The sequence below is a fragment of the Neovison vison genome, chromosome 1 (genome assembly GCF_020171115.1).
Source record: "Neovison vison isolate M4711 chromosome 1, ASM_NN_V1, whole genome shotgun sequence".
In the NCBI taxonomy this organism is placed as follows: domain Eukaryota; kingdom Metazoa; phylum Chordata; class Mammalia; order Carnivora; family Mustelidae; genus Neogale; species Neogale vison.
The window spans coordinates 215,527,174-215,546,292 of NC_058091.1; the positions used below are offsets into that span (position 1 = coordinate 215,527,174).

Here is a 19,119-nt window from a genome sequence, read left to right on the forward strand (position 1 = left end):
AGGGAAAAATTCTATTGTTGACTCAAAGTATGATTCAGTTTTGTTTTAAATCAGCTTGTTCTTCTCAAAGAATTGCATTTTAGGGGAAAAATCAACATTCTTTTCTATATGCCTCAGAAATTATATATATTGAGCAGTTTCATTTCCATTTTTAAGGTGGCTTATATTAATCATTTCTGTTTTTCAACAGGAGAGAGTATTCAATTTATTATTCTTGCTTAGGCTTCAAGTAGCTATACCTGGTATATAAAAACTGCTCTTAAAACAGCTAAAACAAGAAGCTTTTTTTGTTTGTTTTAAAGGGAGATATCTTGATTGTGTTTGCATATAGTAAATTGGATTGAGGAAAAAAAAGTAGTTAACTGATTGCTTTTCTTCAATCAATTTTTAATTATCCCAGGGCAGATGATAAAAATTATAGATTAGGCAGGACCCTTATTTCAACCGCTTTCCATCAATATTTCATACATGTTCTTCTACTGTAAAATAGAAGAAAGATAAATAATACTTGAGAATTTTCTCATTAGTGACTTGTACTTACATCTAAAACTGTAATGACAAACTTTCAATGTACTTGAGGATTTAGATAACCAAGATACATAATTCAGAACCAATTTTTTCTCCCCCACTACCCTCATTTGATACACAGTCATCCCAAAGTGACTTTTATACCTAAACTTAAGGTTGTCTTATTTATACTCCTAAATTTCATCCATTAATTTTCAGCTTGTTCCTTCATTTTTGCAGTCACTTGAAATGTAAATGTTAACAAATCTATAGTAACTGTAAAAGTAATTGAATGATGGAGCAAAAATAATTATGCAACTTTGAAATTCCTTTAAATGAAAAAAACCTTGAATTATATTTAAATGAGAAGTAGTGTTTTTTTTTTTTCATTTCAAAACTTTTATTTATTTATTAAATAATTTATTTTTTAGGAATAGAAGTTTTCCAGAGTTCACTGGGTCATTTTCCCAGGCAAAAATTTCAGTGAACCACCAAAGCATTCAAGGTATGTTTTTATGGGTAGAGTCATATAAAGTAAATTTGTCTGTGCCTAAAAATAGAAGGCTTAGTTAGGTATGGATTTATTTGCATTAACAGCTCTCAGAAGGCCAAATGGGTAGAAGGTTAGAAGAATAGGAAATGCAGGACATTTGGTGTTTTGGGAGCCATTAATGCCATATGATGTTTTTGGCATCTCTGTACTTTTACCATGACACTCAATAAACTTCTAAGTCAGAGGTCTTTAACTGGCTCTTCCTTTATAACTTTGTGGTGTTTCTTGCTGCCATGAGCTGATGTGACTAGACGCCCATAGAATTGGTAGTCCCCTTCCCTTCTGATACTTCATTGCAACTCCCTCTTTCCTTCATTCCTTTCAGAGTGTTTAGAATGAAAGTTCATTTTGTTTTCATTCAGATTTTAGATTAAATCACATGTTAGGAAACTATTAGATTGTTCACTAGTTTAGCTAACTCTGTTTTAATACAATCCTATTTTCTTCCTCCCAATTCAAAGAGTAATTCTAACCAAACTCTAGAATGGTCAAAATAAACAAATTATTGTTAATAATTGTCATTTTTGCTTATAAGTTAAAATTCAGCGCCCCTGAGCATTTTCTTCTCATTTGGTACTTTAGAATTGTATTTATTTTGAGAGAGAGAGAAGGATCACAAGCAGGAGGGGAGGAGCAGAGGGAGAGGTCAGGAACAGACACTCTGCCAACCAGCGAGCCAGCCCTACATGGGGCTCAAAAACAGGACCCTGGGGTCATGACCTGAGCAGAAGGCAGACGCTTAGCCAACTAAGCCACCCAGATGCCCCTTGAATTACTTTTTATATGTACATACTACTACTACTACATTTTGTCTTTCAGGTGTTAAGTAGAAAATGTACAAAATCTAAGACTGGGCCAGTCAGGCACCCTCCACAATTTTTTTGATTTGTAAAAACTATTTTAAGTAAATTTTGTAGTTAGAAAATGAGAAGTACTTAAATATGTTTATTTTTATATAGTAGCCAGATTAGCATAATATATACCAACTTATCAAATTTAAAAAATACCAACTATTGGCATAAAAGTGATCATTTTGATTATGAGGTGATTAAAAATACAGAAAGAGATGGCTTTGAGGATTTTCTTTACAATTCAGAGGAGGAAAGAGGATGAAGTCTCTGTTTTTAAACTAACCCCCCAAGGATCTGACATTTAAAAAAAAAGGTAATTGAAGATGTATCTATTACTGTGTTTCACATATACTAAATTTTACACAACAAGAGAGAAAACTTTAAATAACAAGATATACTTAGCAGAACATACAGTCATCATTGCTTGGCACAGAGGGTTCTAATGCAAGAATAAGAAGTTACTTAGTAATGTTTTGCTTATCATCCTGTGAGAGTGTGTAATACCATGATGTTAACCCTTCTAGCTTATATTCCTAGCTTATCATTATCAAATGGCAAAGGTGAAGCAAAACAAAACAAAAACAATAACAATAAAAAGCAGATTTTTGCATGATGTAAAACTCGGTAAGCATATTTATGGGTTCCCCCCCTCCGAAAACCCTGTCTTGCTTATGAGGATGCATGCTAAGGTTCAGCAAATAATTACTTGTCTTATGCTGTAGCTCTAGATACTGCCTAATCAAAAGAAACCAAAAGAATGATTCAAATAAATGCTTGAAACACCAGTGAAACCTAAACCCCTACCTAAATATATCAGAGTGCCTGGGCCTTAATGGTGAAGGTAGGAGGCAAGAGGAGTGGTGTAGGAGAACCATCTTTTTTCCCCGTTCCTCCTTCAATTTCACTTGGTATGAATTGCAGAGGGAGCAGGATGAGGAGAGGATAATAAAATGGAAGTCACTTAGGACAACCTATTGATTCCTTTTTGCCCCTACTTGGGTTGTTCCTTTTCATGCCTAACTTGATGGCATGATTTTAGTTTATGTTGTATTAACTATAATGGAGGAGATGATGACCCTGAGCAAGTAAGTATGATTTTTCCTCCTGTAGTTACCAATACTTAGAATAATAACCAAAATAGAGAGGTTTTAGCTAAACTAATTCTAAATAATTATAATTTTACTTATCTTTGTGTAAAGTGTTTTTTTAAGAAATGGAAGAATTTTCTTTTGTAATTTCATTGCCACTGTAATGATACTTTTATATCAATAATTAGGTATAATATTTATAAACTTTTGTGTATCACATGAATGCCTGTGAGAAGCATTTCAAGTTATTTTGATTAAGAAATGCTAAGTCAGAGTTATGTTTCTAGGACTCTAATAAAACTGGAGTAAAACATATTGTTACCTTCTAGGGCCTGAGGCTGAAAATCCTGAAAATTTGCCAGACCCAGAAAAGGTTGGTCTGTATAATAGAGATTACATTTACAGATCATGTGTTTAGATTTTATTTAAGAATTATATTAATTAAAGTATCAAGCCCATTTATTTTCTTTCCCTGGGTGAGAATATAACTAAACCATTTTAATAGAAATGTGTTCTTGTCTAAAAACCCCTTCCAGTATTTGTTCTTCCCTATCTTTAATGAAATGGTATTTTCTTGATCTGTGTTTCTTTTTTGTATTTTAATTCCAGTATAGTTAACATACAGTATTCTATTACTTTCAGGTGTACAAAATGATTCAACAATTCTGTAAATTACTCAGTTCTAATCAAGATATGTGTATTCTTAATTCTCGTCACCTATTTCACCCATCCCCGCCATTCACCTCCCCTCTGATAACCATCTGTTTGTACTCTATTTAAGAGTCTTTTTTTTTGTGTGTCTTTTTTCTTTGTTCACTTGTTTCTTAAATTCCACACAGGAGTGAAATCATATGATATTTGTCTTTCTCTAACTTAACTTCACTTAGCATAATACTCTCTAGATCCATGCATGATTTTGGAAATAGCAAGATTTCATTCTTTTTTGTGACTGAATAATATTCCATCTTTCAGTGGACACGTGGGCCGCTTTCACAATTTGGCTATTTTAAATAATGCTACAGTAAACATAGGGATGCATATAGCCTTTCAAATTAATGTTTTCATATTCTTTGGATAAATGCCCAGTAGTGCGATTAGTGAATCAAATGGTAGTTCTGTTTTTAATTTTCTGAGCAACCTTCATACTGTTTTCCAGAGCAGGTGCACCAGTTTGCATTCCCACCAGCAGTGCATGAGGGGTCTTTTTTTCCTACATCTTCACCAACACTTACTTGTTTCTTGTGTTTTGATTTTAGCTATTCTGACTGGTGTAGGGTGGTATCTCATTGTAGTTTTGATTTCTATTTCTCTGATGCCAAGTGTTGTTGAGCATTTTTTTTCATGTGTCTGTTGGCCATTTGGATGTCTTCTTTGCAGAAATGTCTATTCATGTCTTCTGCCCATTTCTTGATTGGATTATTTGTTCTTTGGGTGTTGAGCTTAGTAAGTTCTTTATAGATTTTGGATGCTAGCCCTTTATCTGACAAGACATTTGCAAATATCTTCTCCCATTCTGTCGCTTGTCTTGATTTTGTCAGCTGTTTCCTTTTCTGTGAAAAAGTTTTTATCTTGATGAAGTCCAGTTGTTGATTTCTGCCTTTGTTTCCATTCCCTTTGGAGAAGTTGCTGTGGCCAAAGTCACAGAGGTTGCTGCCTGTGTTCTCTAGGATTTTGATGGATTCCTGTCTCACATTTAGGTCTTTCATGCATTTTGAGTTTATTTTTACATATGGTGTAAGAAAATGTGTTAGTTTCACTCTTCTGCATGTGGCTGTACAATTTTCCCATCACCATTTGTTGAAGGGATTCTCTTTTTTCCATTGGATATTCTTTCCTGTTGTGTCAAAGATGAGTGGACCATAGAGTTGAGGTTACATTTCTGGGCGCTCTATTCTGTTCCGGGGATCTGTGTGTTGGTATTTGTGCCAGTAGCATTCTGTCTTGATGATTACAGCTTTGTGATACAACTTGAACACATTGGACAAAATAGACTTTAAAATGAGAGACTAAGACAGTGCATAATCATAAAAAGAAGATAAAACAATTGTAAATATTTACACACCCAGCAAGGGAGCACCCAAATACGTAAAGCAGTTAATAACAAACATAAAGGAAGTAATCAATCATAACATAATAATAGCAGGGGATCTCAACACTCCACTTACATCAGTGGACAGATCATCCAAACAGAAAATCGGTAAGAAAACAGTAGCTGAAAATGAGCATTGAACCAGGTGGATCTAACAGAAATACTCAGAACATTCCATCCTAAAACAGCAGGATACATATTGTTTTCAGGTGTACATGGAACATTTTCCAGAACAGTTCATATGTTAGACCACAAAACAGGTCTCAACAAATTCACAAATGTCAAAATCATACTGTACATCTTTTCTGACCACGATGCTATGAAACTAAATCTCAACCACAAGATAAAATACAGAAAGATCACAGAAATATGGAGGTTAAAAAACATGCTACCAAACACTTAATGGGTCAGCCAAAAAATCAAAGAGGAAATCAGAAGATACGTGGAGAGAGGGGTGCCTGTGTAGCACCATCGGTTAGTTATCTGACTCTTGGTTTCAGCTTAGATCATGATCTCCAAGTCATGAGACCAAATCCCATGTTGGGCTCTGTGCTGAGCATGGAGTCTGCTTAGAGTTTCTTTCTCCCTCTCCCCTGCCTCCACCACTCTCTCTCTAAAATAAATAAATAAAGCTTTAAGAAAAATACATGGAAACAAATGAAAACAACAGTTCCAAAGTTAGGGATGCAGCAAAGCAGTCTAAGAGGGAGGTTTATAACAATACAGATGTATCTCAAGAAGAAAGAAAAATCTCAAATAACCGAAACTTACCCCTAAAGGGGCAAGAAAAAGAAGAACAAACAAACCCCAAAAGCAGGATAAGGAAAGAAATAACAAGAATAGAGCAGAAATAAGCAGAATAGAAATTAAAAAAATAATAGAGCAGATCAATAAATCCAGGAGATGGTTCTTTGAAATGAACAATGAAATTGATAAATCTTCAGTCAAACTCATCAGGGAGAGAGAGAGAACTCATACAAATAAAATCAGAAATGGAAGAGGAGAAATAACAACCAACACCATAGAAATACAAAGGATTGTAAAATATGAAAAATTATATGCCAACAAATTGGACAACCTAGAAGAAATGGATAAATTCCTAGAAGCATATCATCTCCTAAAACTGAATTATGAAGAAATAGAAAATTTGAACAGACCAATTACCAGCAATGAAACTGAATCAGTAATGAAAAACTCCCAACGACAGAATGTCCAGAATCACGTGACTTCACAAGCGAATTCTACCAAGCATTTAAAAAGTCAGTATTTATTTTCAAACTGTTCTAAAAAACAGAAGAGGAAGGAAGGTTTCCAAATTCATTCTGTGAGGCCAGTATTACCCTGATACCAAAACCAAAAAAGACACCACAAAAAAAGAGAATGGCAGGCCAATATCTTTGATGAATATAGATGTAAAAGTCCTCAACAAAGTATTAGCAAGCTGAACCTAACAATACATTAAAAAACTGTTTACCACAATCAAGTGGGATGTATTCCCAGGATGCAGGGGTGACTCAGTATTCACAAAACAATTAACATGCTACATTATATCAACGAAAAAGGGTAAAAAACATAAACATTTCAGTAGTTGCAGAAAAAGCATTTGGCAGAGTACACATATGTGGGGATTCACAGGGCCTGGATTGATAAAATCTGACTTGTATATACCTCCCTGGATGAGACTAATTGAAAAGCAAAGGAGGAGTGCCTGGAATGCTGGGCCTTCTTTGAAGTTTCTTGGCTGAAAGCGGCTAGATTCTTACTGTGGCTTAAGGTTCTCATCTAGGGAGCAAATGCTTAAATTTTGAAGAAATTCAGGTACCTGCAGTGGTCACGTGCTTCGCAAACTCCTTGCCTTGTTCATATGTCACAAGCGCTTCTTGCTTCTGTCACCTGCTGCCCCATATATTATTGTCCTGATCTTGAAGCTACACATTCCTTCTTGTTTTTTCTTGCATGTGGTATATTGATAAAACTCAAAATAAAAGTGGAGGCAAAGTTTGGCTCGAGACCTTTCGCCACTGGAGTGTCATGTCCCGTTGCCCTCTCCTTTCTCCTACTTTGGTGTCTGGAGTAATCTTTTCATTTGCCATCTCTCGGTTTGCTTGCCAAACCCGACAAACATCCATTCATGATAAAAATCCCCAATAAAGTAGGTTTGGAGGGAACATACCTCAACATAATAAAACCTATATATTAAAACCCATATTGACATGATGCATAATGAGGAAGAACTGAGAGCTTTTCCCCAGGGTTAGGAACAAGCCAAGCATGTCCACTCAGCACATTTATTCTGCATAGTATTGGAATTCCTAGCTTCAGCTTTCAGACAACAAAAAAGAGTAAAAGTCATGCAAATTATGAGGAAGAAGTAAAACTTGCACTGTTTTCAGATGGCATGATACTGTATTTAGAAAATCCTAAAGACCATCCAAAAACTACTAGAACTGATAAATAAATTCAGTAAAGTTGTAGGTTACAATATCAGTATACAGAAATTGCATTCCATATACTAATAATGAGGCAGCAGAAAGAGAATTTTTTTTTAAATCCTATTTACACCTGCATCAAAACCAATAAAATACCGAGGATTAAGCCTAACCAAGGAGGTGAAAGACATATGCTGACAACTATAAAACACTGATAAAGCAAATTGAAGACAACACAAACAAATGGAAATATATTCAACACTGATGGATAAGAAGAACAAATACTGTTAAAATGTCCATACTACTCAAAGCAATCTACATATTTAATGCGATCCCTATCAAAACACATTTCCCACATATTTTACCAACATATTTTCCACAGAACTAGAAAAAACAATCCAAAAATTTGTATGGAATCACAAAAAATCCCAAATCTCCAAAGAAATCTTTTTTTTTTTTTCCAAAGAAATCTTGAAAAGGAAAACAAAGCTGGAAATAGCACCACCCCAGATTTCAAGTTATACTGTAAATCTGTTGTAATCAAAACAGTATGGTACTGGCACAAAAACAGAAACATAGAACAGAGAGCCCAGAAATAAATCTGTGTTTATGTGGTCAGTTGATCTTTGACAAAGAAGGCAAAAATATGAAAGGGAAATTGTCTCTTCAACAAATAGTGTTGGGAAGACTGAACAGTTGCTTGCAGAAGAATGAAACTGGACTACTTTCTTAAACCACACACAAAAATAAACTGAAAATTAAGAACCTAAATGTGATGGCTGAGTAATATTCTGTTGTATATTTGCAAGAAATGGATGGAACTAGAGGGTATTATGCTAAGTGAAATAAGTCAATCAGAGGAAGACAATTATCATATTATTTCACTCATATGTAGAATTTAAGAAACAAAACAGGAGGATAGAGGAAAGGAGGGAAAAATAAAACAAGATAAAACTAGCGAGGGAGACAAACCATAAGAGACTTTTTTTATTTTATTTAATTTATTTATTTGGCAGGCAGAGAGGCAGGCAGAGAGAAAGGAAGGGAAGCAGGCTCCTTGCTGAGCAGAGGGCCCGATGCGGGGCTTGATCCCAGGACCCTGGGATCATGACCTGAGCCGAAGGCAGAGGCTTTAACCCACTGAGCCACCCAGGCGCCCCCCATAAAAGACTTTTAATCATAGGAAACAAACCGGTGGTTGCTGGAGGGGAGGTGGGTCAGGGGATGAGGTAACTGGGTAGTGGGCATTAAGGAAGACACATGATGTAGTGAGCATTGGGTGTTATATGGAACTGCTGAATCACTGAACTCTACCTCTCAAATTGATAATACACTATATGTTAATTAACTGATTTTAAATTAAAGAAGTGTTTTCTTATGAGCTGTTCAAATAAAAGGACAGTGAAATTCTACTTATAAAAATAATGAAGTCTATTTTTTCCAATGTAAGTATTGTTACCCTGGACTTTTGTTCACATTCATTTGTGTGATAAGTGCTTCTCCATTCCTTCACTTTCTTTTCTTTTTTTTTCCCTACACTTTCAATCTGCATGTGTCTTTAGGTCTGAAACAAGTCTCTTGTAGGCAGGATAGAGATGGGTCTAGTTTTTTTTATCCATTCTGACACCCTCTATTTTTTGATGAATGTTTTAGTCTGTTTACATTCAAAGTAATTATTAATAGATATGTATTTATTTCCATTTTGTTATTGTTTTATGGTTGCTTTTATAGTTCTTTGTTCCTTCTCTTGCTCTCTTCTCTCGCCATTAATTGGCTTTCCTTAGTGATATACTTTGATTCCTTTCTCTTTATTTTTTATATATGTATCACTGGTTTTTGATTTGTGGTTACCATTATGTTTGTATAAATATCTTCTTTATATAGCAGTCTGTATTAAGTTGATGGTTGCTTAAGCTTGAACCCATTCTTTATTCCTCTCCCCACGTATTTTAGGTATACGGTGTCATACTTTACATCTTTCTATTTTGTGAGTCCCTTGACTGATTTTTACAGATACACTTATTTTTACTGTGTGTGTGCTCCCTACTTTGTTTCCTTCTCTTTATGGTCTTTTGTTTCCACTAAGAGTCCCCCCCCTTTTTTTTTTTATTTTAAAGGAAAAAAATTTATTTCTTTTGTAAACATATAATGTATTATTAGCCCCAGGGGTACAGGTCTGTGAATCACCAGGTTTACAGACTTCACAGCGCTCACCATAACTAAGAGTCCCTTTTAACATTTCTCGTAGGGCTGGTTTAGTGGTGATAAAAATCCTTTAACCTTTGTTTGTCTGGAAAACTCTTATCTCTCCTTTTCTGAATGATAACCTTGCTGTATAGGGTATTCTTGGCTGTAGGTTTTTTTCCTTTCCACACTTTGACTATATCATGCCGCTCTCTTCTGGCCTGCTGAAAAATCAGCTGATAGTCTTAAGGGGTTTCCCTTGTTTGTAACTTTTCTCTTGCTGCTTTTAAAATTCTTTATCACTACTTTTTGCTATTTTAATTACTTTATGTCTTGGTGTGTACCTCCTTGGGTTGATTTTGATGGCAGATGTCTGTGCCTTCTGAATATGGATTTCTGTTTCCTTTCCTAGATTCAGGAAGCTTTCAGCTATTATTTGTTAAAGTAAATTTTCTGCCCCCATTTCTTGCTCTTCTCCTTCCGGGATTCCTATAATATGAGTGTTATTATGCTTGATAGTGTTGCCAAGTCCCCTAAATCTGTTTTCATTTTGTATTTTTTTTCTCTCACCTTGTGTTTTGATTCTTTCCATTACTCTATCCTCCAGGTCACAGATCTGTTCTTCTGCTTCCTGTAGTCTACTGTTTATTCCATTAAGTGTATTTTTAATTTCAGTGAAGTTCTTAATCTCTGATTGAGTCTTCTTTATGTTTTCTTTGTCTCTGTTAAGGGTCTTACTGAGGTCCTCCACTCATTTCTCTGTGAGTATCTTGATGACCATTATTTAAATTCTCTCTCAGGTACATTACTTACCTGTTTCATTTAGCTCTCTTTCTGTGATTTTTTTTCTTTTTCTTTCATTTGAGACACATTCTTGTGTCTCCTCATTTTGTCCAGCTCTCTGCATCTGTTTCTCTGTGTTAGGAAGATCAGCTACATCTCCTGCTCTTAAAAGCAGTGGCTTTATGAAGAAGAGTTCCTGTAGTGTCCTGCAGTGCAGCATTCTCCAGAACCTGGTCTGTCAGGGGCGCCTTCTGTGTGTGTTGTGTGCACCTTGCTATTGTGGCAGAGCCACCTTTTTCTTCAGTCCAGTTGTGTGCAACAGTGCTCTTTATCTGTTGTGGGCACTATTTGGACCCTCTATTGTTAGTGTTTGGAGCCATTCTGGGGTGGACAGTTGAGTCAGACCAGACATTTTCCAGAGAGACAGTATCACCAAACTGCATAGCACTTTGCCTGTGTTGTCCCCTTAGAGGTCTTTCTTAGTGGGCAGTGCCTGCGGATAGACCAGCAGTCTGCTCCTAGCCCACTGCCGGGGCTGCATTCAGACTGGTATATGTGGTTTGTCTTTTCTTCTCCCTGGGGCAAGAGTCACTTTGGAGTGGTGCTGGCCCCTGTTGGGGCTGCTCGTGCACTGGAAGTCTTTTTGTGCCTTTTTGGATGGGCTCTGGCAGAGAGCTTTTAGGAGGGGGTGCATCCACAAAATCTGTAGGAGCAGGAGGTATGTGCTAGCAAGTTAGGTAGCAAGTGTCTGCATCCCACTGGTTCCTGCATGTGGCCATGTATTTAGACTGGGGCATGGACAGGGTGTGAAATGGCACCTGCCATCCAGCTCCTTTGTTTCTAGAGAAGTCTCCCAAGGATCCCTGTACCTCTAGCACATGCTCTGAGATGAATAAACAAATTTCCCTCCCTACTCCGCAAGTGTTTTACCAGCTGCTGCTTCTGTGGTATATCTCTGCAGGTTATTTTTTGTGCTCTCTTTAAACAAGGACTGTTTCCTCTCACCCTCCTGGCCAACCTCGCTGATTTTTAAAGTTCTAGGTTTTAAGTCCAACTGGTTGTAAGAACTTATGAAATTTAACCCCTTTGGTTTTCAAAGCCAAGTGTTACGGGAATTTGTCTTTCCCAGCAGTCTTCCCCTCAGTGTGATAGTGTGTTTGTCTCCTGTCTCTCTCCACATGGAGTTTTTCCCTCCCAGGGAGGGTCCTGCAGGTCTTTTTAGCTCCCCACTGCATTTTTCGCCTTCCTATCCTCTTCATTGTGTCCTCTTCTCTTTATTTAGCTATGAGTTTGTTCTTCCAGTCATTGGGTCATTTTCTGAATTATTTATACCAGTGTTGAATCTGTGGGATGAAGTGAGCTTAGGGTCCTTCTATTCTACCATCTTCCTTAGAATGTACCTTGGTCTGGGTTTCATATCCAGTATTATTAGTCTTTTATTGTGTATCTAGAAGAGAAGTATATAACTTTTTATCAGACTAATCGTGGAGATGATGTAGCAAAAATGCCTTCTGTTGGTTTGTCTGTTACCACAGTTCATTTACTATTTCCTGCTAGATACTGCTTTCCCATCCTCCAGATGTTATTCAGTAACCACATATTGAGTGCTTCTTTTGGTTTTGCTTTCTCCTTGGTGCTGTGGGGAATTAGAGGAATTTAAGATTGACTCTGCCCACAACAGACTCAAAACAATCCAGGATCTCCCCAAGTCAACCTTACCATACCTATACCTGTACCTTCTTTTATCTCAGGTATACCTTATACATTACTACTTCCATGCCTTTGTTCAAGTCAGGAGCCAAAAAGCAAGGGAAAAAACGTAAAATATGGAACCAGAAAGTGTGTGTTTCAGGGGCAAGTATGTCCATTTTCATGTGTAAAATACCAATTGAAATACCCATTTCACAGGATTATTGTGAGAACTGAGAGCAATGATAGTTCATGGTGTCTGGCACCTACTTGGTACTTAATATGTATCTTCCCTTCTTCAACTCCTTCACAAATCTTTAATTTCTGGTTCAAGTCCTTTTTCCTTTGTGGATCTATCTCAGATGACTCTGGTGATCTTGACCAAGGTTAATTGCTCCCTCTTTAATGTTCATTATTCACTGACTATATCAGTATTTCTCGATCACTTGCATCCTATGACATTAATAGATCTTCTGAGAAAAAGGGTCTTTGTGAACAAAGAAGTTTGGAGATTACTATATCTTAAAGTTTCCTCAGAGGTTTTTTTTTTTTTTTTTTAAGATTTTATTTATTTGGCAGAGAGAGATCACAAGTAGGCAGAGAGGCAGGCAGAGAGAGGGGAGGAAGCAGGCTCCTTGCCGAGCAGAGAGTCTGATTCGGGGCTGGATCCCAGGACCCTGAGATCATGACCTGAGCCCAAGGTAGAGGCTTAACCCACTGAGCCACCCAGGCGCCCTTCCTCAGAGATTTCAATGTACATGTTCTGAGAAGTTTTGTGGTAAAGAAACCTTGTTATCTTTGTTTAACCAGGCATTTTTCTAGCAATTGTGAAAACCCTCCACTGCTTGCTGTCTGTCCCCCACCCCACCCCCGGCCACCAGAAAACCATAACACACTGGGATCTTTTGTTTATGCCATTCATTTGACTTTATACAGTGTTTCTGATACTATTTATACATATTTAATGTCTTACGTACTTATATATTCAGTCTTCATTTAGAAATTAAGTTCCTTTAAGGCAGAATCCAATGTATATACTTTATTACATATATGGCCTTGAATTTAGTAGATGAAAGTTCTACAGATAGGAGGACTGTGACATAAAAGAATGGATAGAATTTGGTTCTTGATTTTTTCCCTAGATTTCTTTTATCTTTCCGAGCAAATTATATTTTACATTACTAATAAATATGTCTTCTTAAGCTTTGTATGCTATACATAGAGAAGATAAATGGTGGCGGGTGTGGAAAGAAGTGGGAGAGTAAAATGGTTTTCCCTTCTCTTACTTAAATCAGAATACCAGAGAGCTTACAGATTACAGTGCATTCTTTGAGAATGGTGTGTCAGTGGAAGATGGATTTGATGTTTAGAAATTGCCAAAAATTATTGAAACCCACTCTATTATTTAAGGTCAAGCAAATTAATAAGTTTTTTTAAAAAAGATTTTATTTATTTATTGGAAAGAGAGAGCATGCACATGTGTGAACAAGTAGGAGAAAAGACAGAGGGAGAGAATATCCAAGCAGACTCCACTGAGCACAGACCCAGTGCAGGGCTTGATCTTAGGACCCATGAGATCAGAACCTGAGCTGAAAACCAAGAGTTGGTTGCTTAACAGCCTGAGCCCCCAGGTGCCCAGCACATTAACAGTTTTTAATGGTAAAAAAAAATGTCCAATGTCTTCAAAGTATTGAGACTCTTTTGAATGGCTTATAAATGGTTTTTGAAAGCAGATTCAGAAAAGAGAGTCTAATAATATTTTGAGCATTGGGAAAATTAGAAGAAGAGGTATATATAACCTATTAAGATGATGTCTTTGAAAAGTAATAGTCATTTATAAATGTAAGTTTTGTGTTACCTGTTTAAATTAACTGTAATGCAGAACCATTGATTTATAGCTAAGGCTTGTAATACTTACATAGAGTTGTATCTTTATTTTTCTTCTTTTCCCCCTCTGATCTTCTTTCCTTTGGCCTTTTTACTTCACAGCTACATAGTGATACAGAGATGGGGAACAAAAAGAAGGTGAAACTATACCAATTTTATTCTTGATTAATGATTTTTTATAAAATTCAGTAGTGATTTTTAAATTTTTTTCCTTCCTTCCTTCCTTTCGCTGTGCGCCCAGTGTCGAGTCCAGCATGGGGCTTGAACTTATGACCCTGAGATGAAGTGTCAGATGCTTAACTGAGCCACACAGGCACCCCAGGAGTGATTTTAGGCAAGGGAGAATTTTACAGTCATTACCTGCAATGAAGTTTTGAGATTAGCTACTAATCTAACTATTCATGTCATCTCTGCCTCTTCTCTTTGCACAAATAATTTAAACTTAGTTGAATAGATAATTGGTATCTCTAATTATGACCCAGCCAATTTTGCTCTTGGTCCACTGTGAATGTTAAGCCATGTATTCAGAATCATTAGTAATTTGGTACAGGAAATTAGTAAAGAGTATTTTTTTTTAATGGAAGGGGAAGAAAATTGATAAAACTCTTTAGTGGTAATTTACCAAGATGATAAACTAGAAAACAATGAAGTTTTAATTTTAGTTTTTAGCATATGCTGTAATGATGGAATTTCTATTTGGAATACGCAGGAACTAAGCACAGACAGAGATGCTTCTGAAATTAGCTTTCTTTCTGGTACTACTGCTGAAGTATCTGATGTGGTGGTTGTAAAGGAGAAGCTGTTAGTAGAGCCAGAGATCTTAGCAGGACCAAGTAAGTTTTCTAAATCTGGAAAGGAAGCCACATTGACCATGAATTCTGAAGAAACCAAGGATGAAGAAAGTTCTCTTAAAACATTTGTGTCTGCCTTAGAAAGGTTACTCACATCACCAGAAATGGCTCAGGAAGAAAGACTGTTTGAAGTAATGAGTGATTTTGAACCTAAAGAGTTGGACCACTCATTGAGCAACTCTCCAAGTTCCATATCAGTATCCTTGACATGTTCCAAAGATTTCCTAGAAAATACAAAGGATGATGCCTTGCCAGCTGAGTTGTTAGCAGCCATAAACACATCATCAGAAGGCAACGTGGGACCCATCTGTCACAGAAAAGAGGGAGGCAGCAGTCTCAGTGCTGGAAATGAATATTCAGGAGTGGAGCCCAAGATGTCTCAGACCAGTGAAGGTTGTACACAAATAACAGAGGTGAATTTTGAGTCTTTTTGTTCTGCTCCACCCTTTGAACAAGATTCCAAGTCAGGGGAGCTGCAGGACAAGCATCTTTCAGTGCAGCATGTAAGTGCAACTGTGAGTCTCTGATTTTGCCTTTTCTAGTGACTTTTGCCAAGTCTTCATTGCCCATATACTTTATCTTAAATTCAGATCTTCTTCCCAAATTTCAACACCCAAAAGATGCTTTTTCAGTTTGAAGCTGATCTTTCTAGAGATTCCAGGGTAGAATTTTCAAGGGATTTAAATGTTGAAGTAGTTAAGTTTCTCATCAAAGACCTGAGACTTATTATTAGATTGCGTGTGTATAGGAAGGAAATAATTATCTACCAGATTTTTTTCCTGTTAGCTCACAGAATTGCTATGCCTACCTAGTGTAGAGTAGAGATGAGATACCCCACATTAATTTCTAGTTGAGGATAGAGTATATGTGGTTGGGCTTCCAGGAGAAGGAAAAGTTATGCTTGGCTTCAGCAGAATTTTGCAATCTACCTCTGAGGCTACTGTCGGGTAGCAAAGTTCCTGAGGTTTAGAATTCCTGCAGTATTATGCCTGGAGACCCTGCGGTGGGCTACCACTAGCCAAGTCTCTTTTTTATGTTGACAATTTTTTTTTCCTTTTTAAAGGAGTCTTATTTTTTTCCCTGACTATAATAGTAATACACCCTCATTATTTAAAAAAAATCAAACATTACAGCAATATACATAATAATACAATTTTTGAAAATGTCCCCCACAATTCCATATTTCAGGGTTAATCACTATTAACAGTTTGGCTTATCTGTCTCTAATTTTTTCTATGCATATTCTATGTAAGTTTATTCTGTATAAGTGAGACCATATTATACATAATACTTTGTAACTTTTTAAAATATTCTTTATGAAAGTATAGTTGACATTTTGCAGCTTTTTAAAATTTGATTATACATCTTGGTTATCTGTGTCAGTGAATGTAGCATACTAAAATCTTTTTACTTGCTGAATACTATTCCACTATGTGGATATTTTGTGTGTGGGTGTACGTATATTATATAAATATAATTTATTTAACTAATTCACTAATGATAGTCATTTTAATTTTTTATCTCTTCTCTTTTTTTTCTTTTGGCTATTACCAGACTACTTTTATGAACATTCTTGGGACAATTTGAATAACACGTTACTAAGTTCATGTTGTAAAATACATACCTGGCATAATACTGCATGCAATTCTCATAGAAAACAGCTCAAAACAGACAAAATAAAACTTTTAAAAATTCCAGAAAAAAAACCCAATAATCGTGGGGATAGGGCATGAAGATTAAATTAAACATTCCAGTATCCTAATCTGAAAAGAGGTAATATAAGTAAAATGTAAGAGATTATAACTGATGGGTATTAATAGAGTGAGCATGAATTTAGCCAGTGTTCAAAAAAAGAAACCCTTTTAAAAGTAAAAAAGAGATTGAGAACAAATTAAATACCCTTTTATTCAACCATAATAAAAATACAGAATTTGGTACACTAAAAAGCTTTGCAAGCTGTATATATAAATGAGCTCTAGAAAGGTTTACATGATATGTGTAAAAATACATGTATCTTCATGAAAGTTAAATCTATAATGGATTATTAAGGGAAAGTTAGAGTCATTCGTGATTTACTGGTAACCTTTTAAAATCAATATAATGGGGATTATATGCAATTTTGTCCCACAAAATACAAACTTCCTACTGTAAAACAATAACCACTGGGCTGAGTAGAACATTGCTCTGGTCTAGTATGACATTTTTACTCTTTTTATATGTCATTTTTTGCTGCCTGTTTCCTGTGAAGTTAAGCATCCAGAGTAACCTTAGTTTTGCCCTTGAATTTTAAGGATGAATATTGATAGGAATAATTTTTACTTATGCTCTTCTTATCTTAGACTTTTAAATCCGCTTTGGCTTTTATTATATTATTAAATTTTCATTATGTGGTCTGTGAATTTTTGTACTTTCATATTATAAGAGGCATTTTTTTATAATCAAAGAACAAGATAAAACTTAATTTCTTCTCATTTTAAATTTTTTGCATTGTTACAGTTTTTTTTGTATTTGCATCTTATTACAGACTCTAGAAGATCCAAACTTTGGGCTGCAAACTTTGGTTCATCAAAATATCACCTCATGTGATCCACTGCATAATAAAGGAAATTCAAATTCAGTGGAAAATAAATCTGGCCAGGATACTCCATGTGTGTTAAGGAGATCGTCCAGACTAAAAGCAGGCAGAGATGCAAAGCACGTAGATGACTTGTATAATATGCCAGAAAAGATTTTACCAAAGATTCTTGTCAGTGAGGATCAAATAAGTAATATCTCTTCAACTAAGAATTTCAGGTATACTCCCAAATTACATCTTTCTCTTTAGATATGCTACAGACCTTATAGATAATTCTATGCTTGGGACACTAGAGTCAATGCACAGTTACCCCTAAGTGAAGAGCTTTGTTTTTCAGTGTTGTTTGTTGTACAGTTATTTACTGTACAGTTAATTTTTTTTAACCCAGAAAACTCTTCTACTTTTTTTTTTAAAAGAAGACAGCGTTAAGAGAGATTCGTTGGATTTCAACCTAATTCTAATTTCCGTTCTTTCTTTTTTAAATTAAGTTTGATTAGCATCCATCATCACACAGTTACAGAATTTTCTTTTCTTGTCATGAGAATTTCTAAGATTTACTCCCTCCATGACTTCCAACTATGCAGTACAGTACTACCATGTATGTTCTATCTCCAGGACTTATTTATCTTATAGATGGAAGTTTATACGTTTTAATCACTTTCACTTATTTCACTCACTCCCCACCTCTCTGCTTCTGGACACCATCAATCTGTTCTCTGTATCTATGAGCTTAGCTTGTTTTGTTTGAGATGCCACATATAAGATCATATAGTTTTTGTCTTTCTCTGTCTGACTTATTTCACTTAGCATAATTCCCTTTAGATCCTTTCACATTGTCACAAATAGCAGGATTTCCTTTTCTATGGCTGAATAATAATCTATTATGTGTGTATGTGTATGTATGTATATGTACACACAATAATCTATTCTATGTGTATGCATGTATATGTGTGTGTGTCTGTGCATGCGTGTGTGTGTGTGTGTGTATACACCACTTTTCTTTTCTTTTTTTTTTTTTAAAGATTTTATTTACTTATTTGACAGAGAGAGATCACAAGTAGGCAGAGAGGCAGGCAGAGAGAGAGAGGAGGAAGCAGGCTCCCCGCTGAGCAGAGAGCCCGATGCGGGGCTCGATCCCAGGACCCCGAGATCATGACCTGAGCCGAAGGCAGCGGCTTAACCCACTGAGCCACCCAGGCGCCCCTACACCACTTTTCTTTATCCATTTATCCATCAGTGGATACTTAAGTTGTTTCCATGTCTTGGCTATCGTAAATAAAGCTGCGGTGGACACAGGTGCAGATATCTTTTCAAGATAGTAATTTTATTTCCTTTAGCTAAATATCCAGAAGTAGAAATGCTGTGTCATATGGTAGTTCTATTTTTGGTTTTGTGAGGATCTTTTATCCTGTTTTCCATAGTGTCCTCACCAGTTTACAATGCACAGGGGTTCTTTTTTCTTCACATCCTCAGCAACACTTGTTCTTTCCTGTCTTTTTAATGATAGCCATTATAACATGTATGAGGTGATACCTTACTGTGGTTTTTATTTGCATTTTCCTGCTAATTAGTGATGTTGAGCACCTTTTCATGTACCTGTTGGCCATTTGATTGTCTTCTTTGAGAAAATGTC

General features: G+C 36.0%; 1 protein-coding gene across 1 annotated transcript in view; it reads left to right on the plus strand.

Moving 5' to 3' along the window:
* ANKRD31 (ankyrin repeat domain 31) overlaps positions 1–19,119 on the plus strand; it is a 160,979-nt gene that overhangs the window by 27,097 nt on the left and 114,763 nt on the right. The window contains 4 exon segments of the mRNA XM_044266987.1: positions 939–1,012; positions 3,329–3,372; positions 14,770–15,324; positions 17,436–17,704. Coding sequence (XP_044122922.1) covers positions 939–1,012; positions 3,329–3,372; positions 14,770–15,324; positions 17,436–17,704 — 942 coding nt within the window.